Source organism: Microcaecilia unicolor, chromosome 2 (assembly GCF_901765095.1).
Source record: "Microcaecilia unicolor chromosome 2, aMicUni1.1, whole genome shotgun sequence".
NCBI lineage: Eukaryota > Metazoa > Chordata > Amphibia > Gymnophiona > Siphonopidae > Microcaecilia > Microcaecilia unicolor.
Window position 1 is genome coordinate 420,911,908 of NC_044032.1, and position 24,285 is coordinate 420,936,192.

Sequence of the window (24,285 nt, forward strand, 5' to 3'; positions counted from 1 at the left end):
TAGGCAGGTGGGAAGGAGTCCCAGCAGTTCAGTTCAGGAGAGATGAGCTGAAGGAGAGAAGCAGTTGCAGGCTGAAAACCCTTGGGCAGGGAGGTCCCTAAAGTACTGAAGCAGGCTGAAATTCCTTGGGTGAGAGGAAGTCCCAAAAGTATTGAATTCACTGTGAAGCTGATGCAGGGGAAAACCCTTGGGTAGAAGGAGTCCCTAAAATATTGAACTCTCCTGAAGGTAAAGAGGATAGAAGGTAGAAACTGCTGCTTGGTGACTGAACTGTGATGATGAACTGAAAGAACTGTTTGTCGTGGGAATTGAATTACTGTTTATTGTGCATTGGATAAAGAGCCCAGACTGGAGCCTGTAAGCCTGTATTGAATCCTGGTATGTGCTATGCTGCTGTTGGAACTGTGTACTAGAAACCTGCATGGAATAAAAGTCCTTAAGATTGAAGTTACTGGTGGACATCTATTTCTTCATTGTACCGGGTACCTGTGGCTGGAGGAGATTGATCTATCCTTGGCTGCACAAGAGAGGCGCCTGGTTACAATCTGTTCATATAACAGCATAAATTTGCCCACAGGTGAAACTCGGAGAAAAACTAGTATTGTAATTCAGGCAGCCAGGGCTGGTGGTAAAGATGCTGAGACCCAGGGCAGAAATTTGGGAGACCCAAAGCCCATTCAACAGGCTCTATCTCCTACTGCATCAAGCAGACTTGACTACAGCAAGAGCCCTAGTGCATTTTGCATGTCTGTACCCCGTTAATGCCAGCCCTGCAAGCAGCACAGCGTAAATGGGATATTTAGTAGTGGAAAAGTGAAAACAAGACAACAGTCAAATAGTATAGGCAAGGTATTATTGCAGCAGGATAAAATGTACTGGAAGCTTTTTTTTTAATTTTCAAATACAATCAAGTAAAACACTTGAACAGAAAAGAATTTTGGTTTAACTTCTTCCACCACCAAATGAAAAAGGAAACATTTACCAATTTTACTCAAGTCCACATAATAGAGAGCTAGATGTTTCAAAATGGAGATAATAATTCAAAAAAAGAAATTTGCTTAAGAAATCTGCTCGATGAATACCCTATTGGTTCATACATTTATATAACAAGAGAACTGATGTTAAACCCTCCATTAATTTTAGCTGATAGAAAAGTTGTTAACTGGGCTGGCTCAAAAAACCCCCCATACTTTGTAGATTGATATTTAACCACACATTTACACGGAAATCTCAAAAAGAAAGTAGCCCCTAATTGTAAAACTCCTGGTTTCAAAAGAAGAAACTGTTGACGTATTTTCTGTGTATTTTTGGAAACATCTGGGAATATTTGGATTCTCTGTCCCAAAAATAACTTTCCTTTATTTTTTTTTTTAAATTTTTTCTTTATTCGATTTTCAAATTACAAGTATACAAACACTTGATTAGGCAAAATTGGATAGAGGAGGAAACATTATTATAAAGCAAGAAAACTATTTACATACATAATTTCCTACACTCCAATACAAGTCCACTATTGGGAGTTCAAAATGTACAATAAGTTGAAGAAAAATAGCAAGCAATCTAACCTAATTAAGTTGAGATAACGGACGTATATAGGTTCCTTTATTAATTATCAAACGCTATCACTAGTTGGAAGCACTGTTCCAACAGTCTTTCTAGCTGTTATAAACATTTCCAGTTGGGGTGGATCAAAGAAAATAAATTTTTCTGTTTGATAGGTGACTAAACACTTGCATGGAAATTTTAGGAAAAACGTGGCTCCCAATTTGATCACTTCTTGTTTCATCTGAAGAAACTTTCTCCAGCGCAGCTGTGTTTCCCTTGATACATCTGGGAAAATATTAATTTTTAAACCCTTGAATGACTTTTCACGGTTTTTATAAAACATTCTCAAAATCCAAGGTTTATCTGGCAGTAAAGCCACTGTAGCCACCAAAGTGGCTGGCACTGCTAGATATGTGACTGATGTCTCTAATAATGCTAATACATCAAGGGGTGATTTTCTTGTGTTGTTGCTGTCGCAAATTCCAGATGGTAGATAAAATACTTGTGTGAAAGGAGGCATATTCTCCTCTTTAATTTGAAGAATTTCTTTAAGGTATGATTTTAATATCTCTTTAGGAGCCATGTTAGACACATAGGGAAAATTCACAAACCATAAATTATTGTTCCTAGTAAAGTTCTCCATATTCTCTGCTTTTCTTCTTAAGTTAACTACATCCTTTAACATAACATTTTGAACTTCTTGCAACTGCTGTATTTCTTTGGCTTGTTTTTCAACCTGTGTGTTTAACCGTTTAACTTTATCTTCAACACAATCTACATCTTGTTTAAGTTTTGTATTTGCGGTAACAAAGCTTTGCCCAGATCTGCAATTAAGTTCCAAAGACAATCAAGTGTCACTTCGGGAGGCTTACTTTGAAAAACTGCCAGTGAAAAGGCTCCTACCTCCGATTGCAAGGAAACTTCACCCCCGCTGGAAATGACTCTTTCCTCCATTGTTGTCTCAGCCAACGTGTCCAGCATCGCTCCTTCGCATTCTTCAGCCCTCGGTCTACCTTCCACTAATTCCCTTTCTGGGATCAGACTTGGTGACGCCGCTAGCAAAGAAGCGAATCCTCGTTGCGCTGGAGGAAGAGGAGGCGTTCGAACGTCGTGGCTCAAAGATACTTCCAGCTCCAAGGATCCCTGCACGCCTTCAACTGCAGCAGAAGACACCAGCGAGCCGCTCACCGGTGTACTTGCATCCTGAACCCGCTGCAGAAAACAGTCTATTGCACCGCTTTGGGTCGGGGTTCCCAGTCGCTGGTAGGCTACGGCAGCAGATTTCCCCCTTCTCTTCGGCATTATTAAGGTACTAGTAAAAAAGGCCCGTTTCTGACACATATGAAACGGGCACTAGCAAGGTTTTCCTCATAGTGTGTATGTTTTGGAGAGTGTATGTGAGAGTGACTGTGTGTGATAGAGAGAGTGAAAGTGTGAGTGTGTGTGTGTGTGAGAGAGAGTGAGTGTGTCTGTGAGAGAGTGTGTGTGTGAGAATGAGAGTGTGTGCAATTGGGAGACACAGTGTGATAGAGAGAGAGAGAGTGTGTTTCACACAGATACAGTGTGTGTGAGAGTGAGTGTGTGTGTGAGGCACAGATTGTCTGTGAGACTGAGTGTATGAGACCAAGCGAGTATGTAAGTGACTGTGTGACACATAGAGAGTGAATGTGATACACTGTGAGACACAGAGTGTGTGAGAGTGAGAGACAGAAAGACATTGTCTGTGAGAGAGAGAGAGTGTGTGTGTGTGTGACAGAGATACCTCCCTCCCTCCCTCCCTCTCTCTCTATGGTGTCAGGCCCCCCTCTTTCTCTGGTGTCTGAGATTGCTGCCACTGCACCTAAGCAATTGGTGTGCTGGAAGAGAGGAAGAGAGAGAGAGAGAGAGAGTGTGTGTGTGTGTGGGGATGTGTTGGAGGGGTTCAGCTTGGAAGAAGAGGGGTGTGGGGATTCAGGATGCGCTGCCGATGAAAGTGAGAGAGTGAGTGTGTGTGTGTGTGGTGTGTGGGGGGGGGGGGGTTCAGGAAGCAATGCCAGATGAGAGAGTGAGGGAGTTGTGTGTGTGGGGGGGGGGGGGCAGGGGGGTTCAGGAACCGCTGCCAGATGAGAGAGAGAGTGAGTGTGTGTGTATGGGGTTTCATGAAGCGCTGCCAGATGAGAGAGAGTGTGTGTGTGTGTGGGGGGGGGGTGGGGGGGGGGGGGGGGGTTCAGGAAGCGCTGCCAGATGAGAGATAGAGTGCGTGTGTGTGTGTATGGGGTTTCTGGAAGCGCTGCCAATGAGAGTGTGGGTGTGTGTGTTTTTGGGGGTGTGGGGGGTGTGTGTTGGGGGGGTTCGGCTTGGAAAAGAGGGGTGTGGGTGGGTTCAGGAAGCGCTGCCAAGATGAGTGAGTGAGTGTGTGTGTGGGGGGGGGGGGGGGGGCGGTTTTTCAAGTTTTGCCAGATGATAGTGAGTGTTTGTGTTTGTGGCGTGTGTTCAGGAAGCACTGGCAGATGAGAGAGTGAGTGAGTGTGTGTGTGTTGGGGGGGGGGGGGGGGGGTCAGGAAGCGGGGCTAAATGAGATGAGTGAGTAAGTGTGTGTGTGTGTTGGGGGGGGGGGGGGGTTCAGGTACGGCTGCCAGATTAGTGAGTGACTGTGTGTGGGGGGTGGCAGGGGTTTCAGGAAGATCTGCCAGATGAGAGAGAGAGAGTGTGTGTGTACGGGGTTTCAGGAAGCACTGCCAGATGAGACAGAATGATTGTGTGGGGGTGGGGTGCGTGGAGGGGGGGTTCAGGAAGCGTTGGCAGATGAGATTTTGTGAGAGTGTGTATGTTGGAGGGGTGTGGGGGGTGTGTTGGGTGGTTCGGTTTGGAAGAAGAAGGGTTTGTGGGGGGTCTGGAAGCGCTGCCAGATGAGTGTGTGTGTGTGTGTGGGGGGTGCGGTTTATCAAGCGTTTGCAGATGAGAGTGAGTTTGTGTGTGTGTGTGTGTGGGGGGTTCAGGTAGCGCTGCCAGATGAGAGAGAGTGTGTGTGTGTGGTGGTGGTGGGGTGGTTCAGGAAGTGTGGCTAAATGAGAGTGAGTGAGTGTGTGTGTATGTGTGTGTGTGTGGGGGGGGTTCAGGAACGGCTGCCAGATTAGTGAGTGACTGTGTGTGGATGTGGCAGGGGTTTTAGGAAGCGCTGCCAGATGAGAGTGAGTGTGTGTGTATATGTGTGTGTGTGTACGTGGTTTCTGGAAGCGCTGCCATATGAGACAGAGTGTGGGGGGGGGGGGGGTTCAGGATGCGCTGGCAGATGAGATTTTTAGAGAGAGAGTGTGTGTGTTGGAGGGTTGTGGGGGGTGTGTTGTGGTGTTCAACTTGGAAGAAGAGGGGTGTGGGGGGGGGGGGGGGTCTGGTAGCGCTGCCAGATGAGTGAGTGTGTGTGTGGGGGCAGGGGTTTCTGGAAGCGGTGCTTTGAAGATGAGTGAAGGAAGCGCTGCCAGATTGCAGGGGTTTGTTTTTTGCCGTCACTGCCTCCTCCGCGCAATGTTCTCCCCCCCCCCCCCGCCGCCATCCCACCCACCGCGATGGCCCCCCTCCGCCGCCATCCCACCCACCGCGATGGCCCCGCTGCCACCATCCCACCCACCGTTGCGTAGTTTTGCTGGCGGGGGACCCAAAATCCCGCCAGCAGAAGTCCTGTGTTGTCTGCTGACTCAGCATGTTCTTCAGCATTGCTAGCCTCTGCTAGGCGGGGTTATGTGCATCTGACGTCCTGCACGTGCATGACGTCAGACGCACAGAAGCCCTGCCTGCAGAGGCTAGTAATGCTGAAGATCACGCCGGAGTCTGAAGACAGGACTTGTGCTGGCGGGGTTTCGTGTCCCCCTCCAGCAAAGCTACGCGACGGTGGGTGGCTTGGGGGGGTGGGCGGCTCGGGGGGGGGGGGGGTGTTGCACCTCCTGCTTTTTGTGGGATTGTCTTCTTTTCTTCTGTTGAGTTTTGTTGGTTGTTTTGGGGGGGCGTTGCGCGAGGGGGGGCAGGGGGGTGTTGGACCTCGGTCATTCTGTTGGCGGGGCTTCATTTTATCTACGTAGCTTTCGGGTGGTTTTCGAGGTTGGTGGCCAGCGTGTTTCCCTACTCCTCCCCCTTCCTTGATGCGGTCCCTTCTTTCATTTTTCTGTTGGTTTTCCGCCCTCGACGTCATGACGTTTGACGCGAGGGCGGGGCAGCAAGTCGTTCAGTGGCTTCACCACCATGAACTTACGAACCGTTCTGGGAGTCTGAGTGACTTCAGAACGTTGTCCTCAGAACGTTGAGGGTGAGTTTTATTATATTAGATTATTTGGTGGAGAACCACCCAAACTAAAAGAGGAAACAACTTTCTGCAGGAGCTCCAAAATACGTCCGTCCTACTCGGCGGCCATTTTGAACCAACAGACCTTTCCTTTATTTTTAAAAAACAAAGTCAGTAACCAATTTTTGTCCGGAGTTAGAGCAACCGTAGCAATTAATGTTGATGGTATAACTGTATCATTACTCGAGGATTCAAGAATAGCTGAAACACTAACTCTTGAATTTCTCGATTTTGTTATTGTTTATCTGGAAGATAATAAATCTGTGAAAATGGCGGAATGGCCTCTTTACTGGAAGCTTTTATCTGCATCCAACTTTTATGGTTCTTTGTATATTCAGAAATAACTAAAAATAATGCAAAACAACCCCCCTGAAAAATCTATTTAGAAATTTGGGAACAACAGAAAGATTATAGGAAATTCAGCTGTAGGTTAAGCTTTGACCCTAGAGAAAAAGACTATTTCCATTTGCATGAGCTAATCAGTATTGACTGTATCTGGCAGGAGGTACAGTGCTTTATCAGAAAAATTCTGACTGAATTTCTTGTCACTCAGCAAGCATTTCCTCTCTTAGTTACGCATATAAAGATGAGGTAAGTGGCATAACTATCAGAAGCACAAACACTGGTTTACAGACCAGCAGATGAAATTATTTTTAAGATAGACTTCAGCTGGTTTTCGTCTTAAGTTGATGATAATCCAGGAATCTTCCATCAAGGACCTCAAAACAACAGGACACAGCGAATACTGAAAAAAAAAAAAAAAAAAAAAAGAAAGAGATTATTATTAATTTTAAACCTGATATTGGAAGCCAGTTAAGGCATTTGCCAGCACAAGGAAATGCATAACTTAGCATTTTTCAGCCCTTACATGGATAACATCAGGCTGTTTAACTAATCAGCCAAATTTTATCCATATCTGGGCCGATGATCAGAAGCAAATCCAGGCGCTAGAGACTATTAGCACCATACTAGCACCCACGTTTGGTCGCAGGCTCTGACCACAGGTAGCATGCAAATACATGATAAACAGGTATTTTATTATTCCTCCCCAATACTCAGCGGGCAGCGCAGTAAACCTACACAAACTCAGAGCTGGCATTATGGGGAGGAATGGGGAGCCCTGTCCAGCATGCATTTGCATGCTAGCAGGCCCTTCCAACAAAACCCCCCGCAACTCCCCACCCGAAGCCGGCGGACCTCCAGTCCTCCCGACCCAAGTTCACGGAGAGCTGGAGCCCCTCTAACTTCCCCACACACCCAAAAAAAGCCCTGGTGGCCGAGTGGCTGCAAATGCAAGCTTTCCGCCCCCCCCCCCAACCTGGTTTAGTGGCCTCCATATCTTTACGGTGGAGGAGGGAGTAGCACACTCCCTCCTCTTCCAGCGCCACCTGGAAAATGGCCCAGCCCTGCCCAGTGCATCCTGGGATGCACTGGACGGGGCTTCAGCACCATATAAAGGAGAACTCTCACATTTTTATCCTATGATCAGAGATAATAGTGTGTTTAAACCTGCATACTATTATCTCTGATCATAGTGGTGGTAAAGCCCCGCACTGTTTGGAACAGTGTGGTACTTTTGATCATCTGCACCATAATGAGGGGCCTATGCTGGAAAGGGACAAAGGTAGAGGCAGCATTTATATGTTAAGCGACAATACTGGGCTGTTAAACGGATAAGTTATGTTTATTTATTTATTTTATTTACCACCTGTGGTGAAACAGGGGATTTTCCTGCTTGTAAATTATATAGCTATTACTTATGATGTGCATTTGTTTTGTTTGGCCAGCAGTTAGTGACTGTCTGTTGTTTATAAAGTTGTTAGAGAACTTGTTAGTTTTTTCTTCCCGCCTAAAGCTGTTACCTTAAGCTGTAGGTATTTTTTTTTAGTTTCAGATAAGGGAGTGGAAAGAGAAAGTTTTCTTTTCCTGAGACCCTGTGAACAGTTAGCCTTCATAACCTGTGAGCAACTATATCTTGTTCCTGAACTCCCCAGGTACTATTTAGGTAGTAGATACATTTTATATTTGATCCATATTCAGTTATCTGTTATTGCCTGTTAATTTTCCATCTGTTTTATACGATTCACTGATCAAATCTTGTGACAATAAACCTATTAGTTATTGGCTCTGATGTCCTGGACTGACTAAGAATCCTGGTGGTTTGTGTGTTGGGTCTGTGAGTGCTTTCTAGAAACTGTGGGAACACTGGGAGTGTGGCCCTAGTAACCTAGAAATCACCGGGAATAACTTGAGAGCGGGAGACTCGCCCAGAGGCAGTTGGGATCCAGTCGGTGGGAGGACGGTGCTGGGGATAGACCCTCTAAGTGGTTGCATGGCTGTGCTGGGGATAGACCCTCTAAGTGGCTGCATGGCTAGCCTCAGGCGAGTGGCTAGGTGTTTCGTCACATCGCCTTTTGAAGTAATTCACTGAAGGCGGCGTACAGCAAGAATAAGTCAAACATAAGCAACAGACAATTACAACAGTAAAAATATTCAAACACTATGGCATAAGACATTGTCAACACAGTATGCAGTAAAACATTTTAATAGACAGCATAGTGTGTAAGCAAAGATGGAACATATAGATAGAGAAACAGGAGTAAGAAAATAAGGAGCTAATATAAAGAAAGTTGCAAATGAGGTCAGAAAGGTGCTTGAATATTATTTAGCTAGGGTAGGAGTGGATAAACATGTCCCGCTATAGTATGTGCAGCCCGTGTCACTCCTTTTGTGTGTGTGTGTGTGTGTGCCAAGCTTTCATCTGCTTCCTGAAGTACAGATAGTCTTGTATTAAGTGAAGCCTTTCAGGGAGTGCATTGTTAACATTAGGCCTGCAAGAAAGCTCAGTTTATTTTTACATTATCCTACTGCTGCTGCATCTTCACCCAGACCAGCCGCAACTCTAGAGGCAGTATCGGGAGGGGTGGGGGGGAAGCAACGATCCATAAGTACTATTCTGCAGCCATTAAACACTAACCAATATTCAAAAGCATTTAACTGGCCAGAATCGGCACCAGGTTGGTTCAATGCCTCATAACCGGCTATAGCCTGCTGACTCCCGCTGAATATTGCTGGATAGTGGCTAGCCGGTTATATCAAGCAACATAAGCGGCTATCTGCTGATTTTCAGCCCCATTTTGGCAGCTATATTTGGCCACATGAATACATGGGATATCTCTGGCCGATTTGAATATAACCGGCTAAGTCTGAATATCGACTTAGCCAGTTATGTTCAAACCAGCCAAAAATAAACTGGATATTTAATGCTGGCCACCAGAAATGGCTTGGCATTGAATATCTGGGTTTAGTGCTGACCACGGGAGGTAGCTAACTCCTACGGTCTGAATATTGGCCCCTAAATATTAGGGTATCATTTATAAAGCATCCAGCTTTCAACCCTTAGACCAGCTAAGTTTAAGTAAATTTATATAATGTTATTACATTTATAGTCTAATGTTTTTGTTCTTATAAAGCACCTTTGTCCGGACTGTAAAAGTTCAAACCCTTCGTTGATTTTATCAAAAGGTAAAGTGTGGGTCACCAGTCCATCCAAGTTAAATTTCTTTGCCATGTAATCAGAAACCAGTCTGGGGACACAGTCCTTACTCTTCCAGCCTGGAAAACACAATAACCAAAACACACAACGGTCACAGGAAGAAGAACCACTGAACCCACCACCAAGAAAGGAAGTAGTTCAATCCTTGCTAATACCAATCCACTCTATCACCTTAATGCTCTTCTCAAGGTGATTATAGTATATACAGACTGGACAATGAATGAACATGCAAGCTCTTATCATGGTACATCATATGAAAACCTTTTGAATAAAGACAGTTGAGTCAATATTCAGCATGGTTTAAGAAGGCTGGAGAGTTGCAGCCCACTTACACTAAGCTGAGTGGGCTAGCCATGAGATATTCAATGGCATTTAACTGGGTAGAACCACTAAATATCAGCTCTGACCACCACAGCACTGGCCAGGAACAGGTCATTGGAGACTTTAGAAATGGCTATTTCAGTTGAATGTAGACAGAGAAAGTCAGTGTGAAGTGGATCAAGAATAGTTTGAGATGAAAAAGTCAAGACAATGGTGGTGAAGAGCATGTTCAAGTATCCTGGATAGGAAAGGGAGGAGGAAGATGGGGTGATAGTTGAAAGGGCAAGTAGGGTCCAATGAAGGTTTTTTTGAGGAGTGATATAACTACAGCATATTTGAAGGCATCAGGAACAGTTGCAGTGGAAAGTGAACGATTGAGGATATGACAAATAGAAGGAATGCCAATAGAAGAGATTGTGCTGAGTAGATGGATGGGAATAGGATCAGAGGAACAGATAGTCAGTTTGGAGTAGGAAAGAAAATGTGCAGTTTCCTCTTCAGTGATTTCAGAAAAGGAGGCAGAGATTGAAGGAGGGGTTGACAGAATGGACTGGGGGAAAAAGAGGTGGAAGTGACTTGGTTGAGAACTCAAGGTTAATCTTGTGAACCTTATCATGAAAGTGCTTAGCCATAGTCTGGGGAGAAAGTGAAGAGGGGGGGGGGGGGGGGGTGGGGGGGTGTTGGAGATGATGGCACTTTGAGGAGAAAGTTCAGTGTGGCAAAGAGACATCAAGGATTTGAGCCCAGAGTTTTTAATCAAGTGGATGCAGTAGTCTTGCTTGGCAAGTGAAACAGCAGACTGGAAGGAGGTCAGCAAGAATTTGAAATGTATGAAGTCAGCATGGACATGGGATTTCAGCCAAAGGCGTTAAAGCAGATTGGGAACAGGAACATAGTGGATTCTAGAGGTCAGCCAAGGCTGGGGTTTGGTACACCTCACGGAATGGGAGGAGCAAGAGTATCCAAAGCAGAGGAGAGAATAGTATTATAGGAAGAAACTAGTAAAAATGGCCTGTTTCTGAGACCAATGAAACGGGCGCTAGCAAGGTTTTCAGCGGAGTGTGTATGTTTGAGAGAGAGTGTGTGAGACTGACTGTGTGAGAGAGAGAGAGAGGGAGTGAATGTGCGAGTGTGGGTGTGTGTGACATAGTTTGAGGCTGTCTGTGTGAGAGTGTGTGTGTGAGAAAGAATGAGAGTGTGGGGCAGGGCCCCCCCCCTCCGTCAAGGTGTTTTGGAAAAGAAGCAGGAGATCCCAAGGGGTCACGTTGTGACGCGAGGGCGGGGCAAACACTCATGGAGAAAAAGCGATCTACACCATGACACATTTAGAATGTTGGGAAACTTGAGGCTTCATTAGAATGTTGGAGGTGCGTTTTATATAGAGAGATAGCCTCACTGACAGACTTGGATAGCATCGTGGTTGAGAAGAGGGATGAAACACTGGTGGAGAGAGTGCAAGAGTTAAAAGCCTGAAGATTCCTACATGCATTAGTGGAGATTGTACAAGACTAGGGGGAGGGTGTTTGAGTGTGAAAGTTATCAGATGGTCAGAGAGGGGCAGAACTGAGGTGCAGATACTGGGCGGTGAGAAGTTGGAAAAGAAGACAAGATCAAGACAGTGGCCATTCTGGTAAGTAGGGTAGTGAAGCACAGCTGAAGATTGAAGGAGGATGTTAAAGCAAGAAACTGAGAGGCATAAGAGTCAGAGAGATCATGAGCATGAATGTTAAAATCCACAAGAATGAAGGAAGGAGACGAGGGATCGAGAAAGAAGGAAAACCAGGAGTCAAAGTAAGGAAGAAAAGGACTTATCAAGGGGTCGATAAATGACTACTACTCAGAGAGGTAGAGGAGTGAATAGACGGATGGAGTAAACTTTGAAGGAAGAAAAGTAGTGAGACTGAGGTGGTACTGCTAGGTACTAGTTTATCTCTTCCTCAGTACAGTCTCTAATAGATTTCCCACCACATAGCCCAGATTAAGCTGCTTGTAGTATACTATTTCCTCCCTGATATCCTTGGTAAAACTGGTATCATCTACCCTTCCCTGGTTCTGTGGAACCACTTCCAGTTTCTGAAGATTAACTTAAGAGATCTGTCAAAAATTTCACTGAGTTCCCTAGCTACATCTAAAGTTCTGATGACTGATGCTACAACTCACAAGCCTAAAGGTCTGAGCAGCGGACTGAGAACCAGGGGACCCGGTTCATATTCAACTGCACTAAAAGGCCCCTTATGATCTTGGGCAAATCATGTAGTCTTCCATTGCCTCAGGTACAAACTTAGATTGTGAGCCTTCCAGAGGCTATTCTACCTTTATGAACATTGCTTTGATAGCTTTCTGATGATATATAAGAAATTAAAGAACTATTTTCACATATTTTCCTATGTAATTACAGTCACACTTCCTTGAAGTCATCACAACCTTGCACATTTTCACATTTTGCTATTAAAAATACAATTAAAAGTACATTAAAGTAGGAGTTTGTTTCATTGATCTATACAACATCCTCTACACCATCATAAAATTACAGACTATTCAAGAATTATGAATAAGAATCAAAAAAGTCTCACTGCATGAATCTTCACATCTTTAGCCACAGCACACCTAAATTAGTTCTGTTTGAAAATCTGTCTTTACAAGGCACTAATTTGAATATTTTTGAATGAAGAATCAAGATGTTTTGCTCTATGAAGTGAAGCAAAATTGTAAAAGTATTGAATACAGAGTTGCCCAAAGAAACACCAGAATAAAGTTATTCAAGGGTAGAGGCTGGGGAAAGGTTGTAAGAAAATTTCAGTGTGTTTGAATAATCCTTGGGGCACTGTCAGGCTCATCATTGTAACAACAAAACAGTTTGGCGCTATCCAGACATTGCCTCATTCAAGGTAATCCTCCAAAGTCAGCAGCCTTAGGATAAGGAAACTGCTGAGGAAGGTCACTCTGGGGGTAATTCTACACAGGTCACCTAAGGTTAGGAATCTAAAGTGTGTGCACTAAGCACAAATCCTATAATGACAATTAAATGCTTAACTGGTGTCACAGAATACTAGCATAGGTCTGTGGTTATGCGCCTAACTTCAGGAGCAAGTACCTACACCAGCTCTATGGGACGTGTAAATGCTTGTACCTAAATGTGGCAGTTACACACCTGACAGTATTCTAAAAGCTGAGTGTGTAACTGCTTGGCAGTTACATGCTAGAATTTAGGTGCTAACATTTCAGAATAGCACTCAGGAACTGTTACACATAACATTCTAGAATAGCGATCAGGTGGTTAAACACAACTGCAAATTAGGGCTAATTAGTGACATCTGGAATTCTCTCCCACAAATCATTACAGTCTTATCAAATTACAAAAAATTCAGGACAATGCTTAAAAATCTTACTACATATTTCTGAAAAAGCTATGACAAAACTTATCCTAATCTGTAAATTCAAAGGTATGCCTGGCTATTCTCCATTAACCACAGTGAGCTGTAAAAGCTATGTATGAATACAAACAATTTTAACTCCAATAACTGGCAATTATTCATTGTTAGTGTCAAATTAATTCCTAATTATGTGCATAACTGGCACTACTCTATAACCTGTGCATAGCAAAAATGTGCACGTTAGAATGACAGGGTGCGAGATTGAAGATTACTTTAAACTAATTACAGAGCTTTATGGCCGAGACTGGGGGAAATATTGACTGTTCAACAATTTCAAGATGATTTCACAAACATGGCCTGTATGGGAGAGTGGCAAAAAGGAAGCCACTGCTGAAGTCACAGGTGTCACATGGAGTGGAGGATTAGCCTGGTGGTTAGTGCAGCAAGCTTTGATCCTGTCAACCTGGGTTCGATCCTTGTGACCTTGGGCATGTCACTTAACTCTCCATTGCCCCAGGTACCAAAAAAAACCCAAACCAAAACAACAAAAACCCTTACATTGTGAGCCTCCTAGGGACAGAGAACGTACATGTACATAACGTGTACAGCGCTGCAAATGTCTAGCAGCGCTATAGAAATGATTAGTAGTACTAGTACATGTGCTGCATAGTCTTCATGAAGAAACACTTAGGGAACACTGCATCTGGGAGAAGAATATTTGCTCTAATGAAACCAATGTGGAACTTTTTGATCTCTGTGATTAGTAAGGTGCTTAGTGTCATGGTGTACTACACCACACTGCTAATAGCACCCCTACAGTAAAGTGGCAGTAGGGACACGGAGGCTAGTGAAGATTGAGGGAAAAAGGGATGGTGCAAAATACAGGCAGATCCTGGAGGAAAACCTGTTCCAATCTGCCACAGACCTGATCCTAAGCACATAGCAAAAGCAACAATGGAGTGTCTTAGGAAGAAGTGAATGCACTTGAATAACTCAGCAAAAATCCAGAACCGAATCCAATAGAAAATCTGAAAACTGCAATGCACAGATGATACCCACCTAACTTGAAAGAGCTTGAGCTATTCTGCCAAGGAGAATACGTGAAAACTGCACCATCCTCTTAGAAGCCACTTATCCTAAATTAATTATCACTGTTATTTCCACAACAGAGGATCCCATGCTCCTTGTTATGTTGGGCAAGTCAATCAACCCTTAAGTACAAAGTGTAGGAGGTAGTTTTAGGTATACCTTTCCAAGCACAAGGGTTAGATTCTATATGTTGGCACCTGAAAATATTGAATGGAAAAAAAATACGCCTAGGCGTATTCTCTACGGTATGCCTAAATTTTATAGAATAGGCTTAAATTTCCACACGGTATATGGAATTATGCCAAGCACATCTCCACGTGACCAAATCTAGTGGCAGCCATTTACGCCGTGTTTTACTTGGTGTAAATCCCGATTGCCTAAATTAGGTGCAGAGCTGTTGTATTTTACAACAATGTGCATAGAGTTTAGAAACATGGCCACACCCCATTTTCAACTATGCGACTTAGAATTTATGTACACCATGTTACAGAATGCGCTTAGTGAGTTGTGCGTGTAAATCTTAATGTCAATTAGTGCAGATAATTGCTTAACATCTAACTAACAGTGCTGATTAGCTAGTTAAACAATTAATATACATACATTGTTGAAGAATATGCTTCGATTTCCACATGGAAATTGAGGCACAATATATAGAATCCCGGGGAAAATGCTGATTTACACAAGGAAAAGGCCTCCTATAAAATTAAGGGAACTATGGCAGATTTGACCACATAACATTCTTGCTATATTTTTTGTGATTTTAGCTTGTCACCCAACACAGCATCCCAGTCTATGTGCATCTGTCCTAGCTTCTTTCCTCTCTATTTCCCTCCCCCAGTCAATCACATCTCCCTATAATATTGCCCCATTGATATTTAGACTTACTAAAGAAGATCCTTGAGGCTGTAAAGGACTAAAATACAAGCTGATACACGCTACCACCTTCTCTTACATGAGTACACAGTTGTGGAATGCACTACCTAAGGCCCTGAAAACTATTGACGAAATAACTAATTTCCGCAAATCTTTGAAGACACACCTATTCAACAAAGCCCACAAAGAAAACCCATAGCCACACTAAACTCATCCTACCCAGCTATTCAAGTCCACCGTTAACACTATCCTGCCTAACACTTTCCTTCTCTCTTCCCTTACTTAATGTCTGAACATTGTATCTGACATCTTGGAATGACTAAGTCATAACCAAACTCTGTAAGCCACATTGAGCCTGCAAATAGGTGGGGAAATGTGGGATACAAATGCAATAAATAATAAGATGGTTTCAACGCACTTGTTTACTCTGATACTTTAAATCTGACAAAGTTCTTTGAGGATTCTCAGGATCTACTTCCTATTGTTATTGAAAAGCTTGAATAAACAGAAATTATTTGAACACTTTCAACTAGAATGTCTACCCTTTCTAAACCAAATTTGAGGCAGCTGAATAAAAAGGCAGCTGCTTCTTTGATTCAATGCTTTCCATTTGAATTTCTCTCTTTTATATGTTTTTTTTTTTATTCACACTTATATGCACCTGAAACAAAGGGCTAAGTATTGTTTCCATCTCTTTCCTAAGGTTGTTTCCCATTCTTCCTTACTTTTGTTTGTCTAGATTTCTGGCCATTACCGTGTTGATGTCAAAACCTAATAGAAGCTCTTGAAAGATAAATAAGAGGCGGCTTTTCAAAGAGCTGGCCTTTGGTTGCTAGCTGGTTGCTCCCGTGAGTGCTAACTTCAGTGTTAACTTTTTAACACATTTAAAATGGACCCAAGGGTGGGCAGTGATTATTAATAAAATAATGCAATAGGAGAAAACCAGTCATTGTTTGCAAATGGTTGTATACGTGCTTATATGTGAGTGCTTACCTCTATCGACCAGCTGACAGCTAAAGGACAGCTCTTTGAAAAGCTGAAGCATCTATGATTAGCAATTCTGCTTAAAACATTCAAAACATGCTATTGTAACCCAGGGCTGCCAAGAGGCAGAGCCAGGCCCAGGGCAGAATCATCATTGCCACCCCCCCCCCCCCCCACACACAAAATCATCATCGCCACCGCCACCCCCTCCCTCTCGAAGTACCTTGGCTGGCCCCGCCAGCTGCAGGAAGCGCAGCTCCTTCCTCTGTCCAGCATTGCCTGCTCTTGCGGCTGCTTTCCTCAGGTCGCACATGCTCAGTCTCAAAACTGAGCATGCACAGCCTGAGGGCCCAGCAGCTCCTAGGCAGGCAATGCATGGGGGGGTCCAGTGCCAGAGTTTTCTCTCTCCTGCTCCTGTCAGGACACGATCACCCGGGTCCCATCAGGATCAGGAGAGAGAGAGAGAGACCCCTGCACCAGGGCCTCCTGGAGGCCTGGGCCCTGGAAATTTTGCCCCCCCTCTCGGCAGCTATGTTGTAACCTCTTTTTGTGCCTATACAATCTGAGGAACAGTTGACAAAATGAAATCCTAGGCCTAGGTTCCCTCCCCTCCCTTCCCACTAGTACAGGTGCATTGCCTACAGGCAGGATAGCTACAGTACTGATACCAGAGCAGTGGTTCTCAGTCCAATTCTCAGGACACCCCCTCCTCTCCAAGCCCAGTGGTGTGCTGGGAAAAGTTTAGCAACAGGCTCTCTCCGGGTGTAGCCAACCCTGCAACTAGTGGGGAGTGGGCATTTTCCCATTGGCATTTACATCTCCTTTGAATCATACACAAGTGTAAGCTAACTGTTCACTGGAAGACAGATCAAAACCTCGTGCTGTTCCAAACAGCACTCCAACCATAGCGCTGGAACAGCGCGGGGCATTATTAGACCTATGATCAGAGATAATTACATGCAAATTTAAGCACATTATTATCTCTGATCATGGGGTAGAAGTGTGGGAGAATTGTGCCTGAGCATTCGCTCAGCACAATCCTCCTGCACTTGTTTGACAGGTCTGGGCTGTCAATAGCCCAAACCTGTCAAACACAGGGGCTGGAGGTCCATGGGACCACCAGGTCCCAACTACCCCTGGCCCGAGCAACGGGGGCCGGAGGTCCGGCGGACCTCTGGTCCCCCCGACGATCCCCCCCCCCCCAGGTTCATGGAGGGCTGAAGATCCGGTGGGTCTCCAGCCACCCCTAACTCCCCCAGCAAAGGGTCCCTGCTGGCCTAGTGGGTGACCAACCAACCTCCCCCCTAGCGACAGGGGAGAGGTAGGGGGGCAGAGGGAGGACAAAGAGGAAGAAAGCAGAGAGGTGCTGCATCAGGACGGTGGAGAGAAGATGTCCGAGCTACAGAGGAGGAGGACACCAGGACGGGGCCTGAGCCCAAGTTTTGGGAGCCAATTGTTAAAATAGGCTCTCATGAGCCAGTGTAAGCCTGCTCCAGCACACCACTGCCCCATATTTATAATAACTTGGAAACACCTCTTTTGGGATCGTTCTCAAGGACTGGGCTGAGAACACTGTACTAGAGCCTTGGTGAAGTATACTGATTTGGGGGGGGGGGGTCCTTTTACGAAGTTGTGGTAAAAGGGGGCCTGCGTTAGCATCAGTGCATGTTTTTGACGTGCACTGAGGTCCCCTTTTACCGCAACGGAATAAAAGGCTTTCTTTTTTTACAAAAAGAAATGGTCGTGCAGTAAGTGAACCACTTGCCACGTGGCCATTTTGGGAAGGGGGACACCTTACCACCACCCACTGAGTTGGCGGTAAGGGCTTCCAACCTAAACCAGCGGTAACTAGGCAGTGATTACCACCAGGAAAGCACCAGCACTACAAAAATAAAAAATATTTTTGTAGCGTCGGAAATGGTGCACTCTGGATGGGGGAATGGGGGAATACTGCCAGGCTCCTGCGGTAGTTCTGAATTGGTGCATGGCAAGCCTGTTGCCATGTGCCAACCCTTTAGTAAAAGGGCCCTTTGGTGCACAAAATCATGGTATATCTTTTTAAACAAACAGAAGCTTTCCTGCCTCTGATGTACAACAGTTGAGCACTGAGAAATATGTTTACATTCATAGCACTGGTCTTCTGCCATGTTTCTCACCACATTAATTATTACCTCCAAAAATGCTCCCTTTCCATGTGCGACCTGTGAAAAGCAGTACGGGACTGAAGGAAATCTCTGCTCCGGCTGGTGCTTCTCCAACAATCACACTAGTTCCATAGCCTATGTGACAGGCCTCCAGGGCAGCTTTCTGAACAGGACAATAAGCAATTAAAAGCAGCACAGAACTGCCCAGCCTGCATCACCAAGCCAAGACTGCAGTATAATAGTATAACGCACAGAATTATGAACCAAAGGTGTGTGTGTGTGGGGGGGGGGGGGGGGGGGGGGGGGGGCCTGCAGAGAAGGTAAAATTATGTACAGTGGGGGAAATAAGTATTTGATCCCTTGCTGATTTTGTAAGTTTGCCCACTGACAAAGACATGAGCAGCCCATAATTGAAGGGTAGGTTATTGGTAACAGTGAGAGATAGCACATCACAAATTAAATCCGGAAAATCACATTGTGGAAAGTATATGAATTTATTTGCATTCTGCAGAGGGAAATAAGTATTTGATCCCCCACCAACCAGTAAGAGATCTGGCCCCTACAGACCAGGTAGATGCTCCAAATCAACTCGTTACCTGCATGACAGACAGCTGTCGGCAATGGTCACCTGTATGAAAGACACCTGTCCACAGACTCAGTGAATCAGTCAGACTCTAACCTCTACAAAATGGCCAAGAGCAAGGAGCTGTCTAAGGATGTCAGGGACAAGATCATACACCTGCACAAGGCTGGAATGGGCTACAAAACCATCAGTAAGACGCTGGGCGAGAAGGAGACAACTGTTGGTGCCATAGTAAGAAAATGGAAGAAGTACAAAATGACTGTCAATCGACAAAGATCTGGGGCTCCACGCAAAATCTCACCTCGCGGGGTATCCTTGATCATGAGGAAGGTTAGAAATCAGCCTACAACTACAAGGGGGGAACTTGTCAATGATCTCAAGGCAGCTGGGACCACTGTCACCACGAAAACCATTGGTAACACATTACGACATAACGGATTGCAATCCTGCAGTGCCCGCAAGGTCCCCCTGCTCCGGAAGGCACATGTGACGGCCCGTCTGAAGTTTGCCAGTGAACACCTGGATGATGCCGAGAGTGATTGGGAGAAGGTGCTGTGGTCAGATGAGACAAAAATTGAGCTCTTTGGCATGAACTCAACTCGCCGTGTTTGGAGGAAGAGAAATGCTGCCTATGACCCAAAGAACACCGTCCCCACTGTCAAGCATGGAGGTGGAAATGTTATGTTTTGGGGGTGTTTCTCTGCTAAGGGCACAGGACTACTTCACCGCATCAATGGGAGAATGGATGGGGCCATGTACCGTACAATTCTGAGTGACAACCTCCTTCCCTCCGCCAGGGCCTTAAAAATGGGTCGTGGCTGGGTCTTCCAGCACGACAATGACCCAAAACATACAGCCAAGGCAACAAAGGAGTGGCTCAGGAAGAAGCACATTAGGGTCATGGAGTGGCCTAGCCAGTCACCAGACCTTAATCCCATTGAAAACTTATGGAGGGAGCTGAAGCTGCGAGTTGCCAAGCGACAGCCCAGAACTCTTAATGATTTAGAGATGATCTGCAAAGAGGAGTGGACCAAAATTCCTCCTGACATGTGTGCAAACCTCATCATCAACTACAGAAGACGTCTGACCGCTGTGCTTGCCAACAAGGGTTTTGCCACCAAGTATTAGGTCTTGTTTGCCAGAGGGATTAAATACTTATTTCCCTCTGCAGAATGCAAATAAATTCATATACTTTCCACAATGTGATTTTCCGGATTTAATTTGTGATGTGCTATCTCTCACTGTTACCAATAACCTACCCTTCAATTATGGGCTGCTCATGTCTTTGTCAGTGGGCAAACTTACAAAATCAGCAAGGGATCAAATACTTATTTCCCCCACTGTATAATCATACCTGATAATTTTCTTTCCATTAATCATAGCTGATCAATCCATAGACTGGTGGGTTGTGTCCATCTACCAGCAGGTGGAGATAGAGAGCAAACTTTTGCCTCCCTATATGTGGTCATGTGCTGCCGGAAACTCCTCAGTATGTCGATATCAAAGCTCCATCCGCAGGACTCAGCACTTAGAGAATTACACCCACGAAGGGACACTCTGCCCAGCTCACCACCGCCGAAACGGGGGAGGGGAATTAACCCAGCTCATCCCCACACAAGTGGAGGAGGGGAATCCGTCCAGCTCATCCCCGCGGAGCGGGGGAGGGACACCACACCCGCCGATGCGGGGGGATCTGGCTTATCCTGCAACCGCAACCGCGGGAGGAGCTGACTGACCCTAACACCGCCGAAGCGGGAGGGGTACAAAGCTGCCCTACAGCCGCACGAAGCGGGAGGGAGTGCAGGCAGAATTTTAAGTCTCAATCCAGCCCCGTAAAACGGAGGGGAGAGGAATGCAGCAGCTCACTGTAACACAAACTCGTCTTAACTCTTGAAGAATCCAAGTGAAAAAACTTGAACACGAAGTCTTTCTGAAGTAACTGAAGACTAAACTTGAACCTGAAATGCAACCAGAATAAAAACAGTACAGATATCTGGGAGGGGCTATGGATTGATCAGCTATGATTAATGGAAAGAAAATTATCAGGTATGATTATACATAATTTTACCTTCCATATCATCAAGCTGATCAATCCATAGACTGGTGGGATGTACCGAAGCAGTACTCACCCAGGGCGGGACATTGAAATCCCTGACCTCAACACTGAAGCTCCAAACCGGGCCTCCGCCCGTGCAGCCACAGTCAAACGGTAATGCTTGGAGAATGTATGAGCCGAAGCCCAAGTTGCCGCCTTGCATATCTCTTCCAAGGAGACGGATCCGGCCTCTGCCATCGAGGCCGCCTGAGCTCTCGTGGAGTGAGCCTTCAGCTGGATAGGCGGCACCTTCCCCGCGGCCACATAAGCCACTGCAATGGCTTCCTTGACCCATCTTGCCACTGTAGGCTTAGCAGCCTGCAGACCCTTACGAGGACCTGCAAACAGGACAAACAGATGATCCGATTTCCGGAAATCATTGGTCACTTCCAAGTATCTGATGATGACTCGTCTCACATCCAGATATTTAAGAGCAGAGTACTCCTCTGGGTAGTCCTCCCTACGAAAGGAAGGGAGACAGAGCTGCTGATTCACATGGAAGCGAGAAACGATCTTGGGCAGGAAGGAAGGCACTGTGCGAATAGTCACTCCTGCCTCAGTGAACTGCAGAAAAGGCTCTCGACATGAGAGCGCCTGGAGCTCGGAAACTCTTCTGGCTGAAGTGATAGCCACCAAAAAGACTGCTTTCAACGTCAGGTCTTTCAGAGATGCCCTCGACAAGGGTTCAAAAGGCGGCTTCTGCAAGGCTCTTAGTACCAGGTTGAGATTCCACGCAGGCACCACTGAGTGCAGAGGAGGGCGCAGGTGATTAACTCCCTTGAGAAAGCGCACCACATCTGGCTGCGAAGCCAGGGAAGCACCCTTCAGGCGGCCCCTGAAGCAAGCCAGAGCCGCTACCTGGACTTTAAGGGAACTGAGCGACAGGCCTTTCTCCAGACCTTCTTGCAGGAACGCCAACACTGAAGAAATTGGAGCAGTGAAGGGAGAAAGTGAGCCTGCTTCACACCACGCTGCAAAGATACGCCAAACCCTGGCGTAAGCAGTAGAAGTAGAGCGCTTCCTCGCTCTCAGCATAGTGGCGATGACCTTGTCTGAGAAGCCCTTCTTCCTCAGACGCTGCCGCTCAATAGCCAGGCCGTAAGACCAAAGGGGGAGGGATCCTCCATCACCACGGGACCCTGATGTAACAGGCCCTGCTCCACTGGCAGCCGCAGAGGATCGTCGACTGAGAGCCTGATCAAGTCCGCATACCAGGGACGCCTGGGCCAATCCGGACCCACCAGGATTATCCTGCCGGGATGCTTTGCCACCCGGTCTAGCACCCTGCCCAACATGGGCCAGGGCGGGAACACATAGAGAAGCTCTTGTGTCGGCCACTGTTGGAGAAGAGCATCTACTCCCAGGGATCGAGGGTCCCGTCCTCTGCTGAAAAAGCGCGGCACTTGGCAATTGGCCGATGACGCCATCAGATCTAGGCTCGGCTGGCCCCAGCGCTTCGTGATGTCCAAGAACGCCTGAGCAGATAGCTGCCACTCTCCGGGCTCCAAGGTATGGCGACTGAGAAAGTCCGCCTTGACATTCATGACTCCGGCAATGTGGGCCGCTGAAAGCTGCTCCAGGTTCGCTTCCGCCCACTGGCAAAGATTCATAGCCTCCTTGGCTAGAGGGGCGCTCTTGGTACCTCCCTGGCGGTTGACATAGGCCACAGCCGTGGCACTGTCCGACAGGACCCGTACAGGCTTCAACACCAGTACCGGGATGAACTCCAAAAGTGCCAACCGAATGGCTCTGAGTTCCAGGAGGTTGATAGACCACTTTGCCTCTGCAGGAGACCAGAGCCCCTGCGCTGTCCTTCCCAAGCAGTGGGCTCCCCAGCCCGACAATGAGGCGTCCGTCGTGACGACAATCCACTCTGGGGTCACCAGAGGCATTCCCGCAGACAACTTGTCTGTCTGCATCCACCAGCTCAGCGCCTTGCGCACTGCTGGGTCCAAGGGAAGGCGCACAGCATAATCCTCCGACATCGGAGTCCAGCGCTGCAGCAAAGAGTGTTGTAGTGGTCTCATATGAGCCCTGGCCCAGGGCACAACTTCCATCGTGGCCGTCATAGAGCCCAACAGCTGCACATAGTCCCAAGCCCGAAGGGGAGAGGCTACTAGGAACTGGTCCACCTGAGCCTGAAGTTTGACAATCCGATTGTCTGGCAGGAACACTCTGCCCACTTGGGTGTCGAATCGAACTCCCAGGTACTCCAGGGACTGAGTCGGGCGCAGCTGGCTCTTCTCCCAGTTGATGATCCATCCCAGGGAGCTCAAAAGAGCAACTACCCGGTCCACAGCTTTGCCGCACTCTGCATAAGAGGGGGCTCGGATCAACCAGTCGTCCAGATACCCCTTCCTTTCGTAGGAAGGCCGCGATGACCACCATTACTTTGGAAAAGGTCCGCGGAGCAGTAGCCAACCCGAAAGGGAGGGCTCTGAACTGGAAGTGTCGTCCCAGGACTGCAAAACGCAGAAAGCGTTGATGAGGAGGCCAGATGGGAATATGCAGGTACGCTTCCTTGATGTCCAAGGATGCCAGGAACTCTCCTGCCTTCACTGCCGCTATAACAGAGCGGAGAGTCTCCATGCGAAAGTGCCGCACTTTCAAGGCCCGATTGACCCCTTTGAGGTCGAGGATAGGCCGGACAGAACCTCCTTTCTTTGGTACCACAAAGTAAATGGAGTAACGTCCCTTGCCAAGCTGACTTTCTGGCACCGGAACGACCGCGCCCAGGCGGATCAGATTGTCCAAGGTCTGCTGCACTGCCACAGCTTTGACCGGAGACTTGCAGGGAGAGAGTACAAACCCGTCTTTTAAGTGTCGGCAGAACTCTAGTTTGTAGCCGTCTCTGATGACTTCCAGCACCCACGCGTCTGAAGTTATTGTGGTCCACTCGCCCAGAAACGAGGACAGCCGTCCTCCAATCTGCACTGGGGCGTGGACCAAGACCCCGTCATTGGGTACGAGACCCTGGGGGAGGACCGGAGGGAGCACCTCCGGGACGGCGGTCTCTGCGAAAGGAATGCTGCTTGGGGGAGAAATTCCTCTTGAAGGAAGAGGGGGCAGAGGAACCCGACTTGCCCGGGCGGTACCGACGGGCTTCCTGCAACCGTCCTCTGGAGGTACAGGGACGAGTACTAGCCCGAGCCCTGACCTCTGGTAATTTCTTGCCCTTAGACGTGCCGAGATCGGTCACGATTTTGTCCAGCTCGACCCCAAAGAGCAGCTTGCCTTTAAAAGGCAACCTAGCCAGGCGGGATTTGGAGGCGTGGTCAGCAGACCAATGTTTCAGCCAAAGCCACCGCCGCGCAGAGAATGTCTGAGCCATGCCTTTCGCTGAGGCCCTCAAGACATCATACAGCAAGTCTGCCAAATAGGCTAAGCCCGATTCCAGGGCCGGCCA

The 24,285-nt window shown here is 46.8% G+C and overlaps 1 protein-coding gene across 1 annotated transcript in view; it reads right to left on the minus strand.

The window, feature by feature from the left end:
• Positions 1 to 6,538: 6,538 nt before the first annotated feature.
• The window catches only part of LOC115461130 (alcohol dehydrogenase 1A-like), a 79,067-nt gene continuing 61,320 nt past the window's right edge, over positions 6,539 to 24,285 (minus strand). The window contains exons 7-9 of the mRNA XM_030190726.1: positions 18,229 to 18,364; positions 9,337 to 9,475; positions 6,539 to 6,605 (exon numbers count right to left, since the gene is read on the minus strand). Coding sequence (XP_030046586.1) covers positions 6,581 to 6,605; positions 9,337 to 9,475; positions 18,229 to 18,364 — 300 coding nt within the window. The 3' untranslated portion in view covers positions 6,539 to 6,580. The remainder of the gene's footprint in view (positions 6,606 to 9,336; positions 9,476 to 18,228; positions 18,365 to 24,285) is intronic.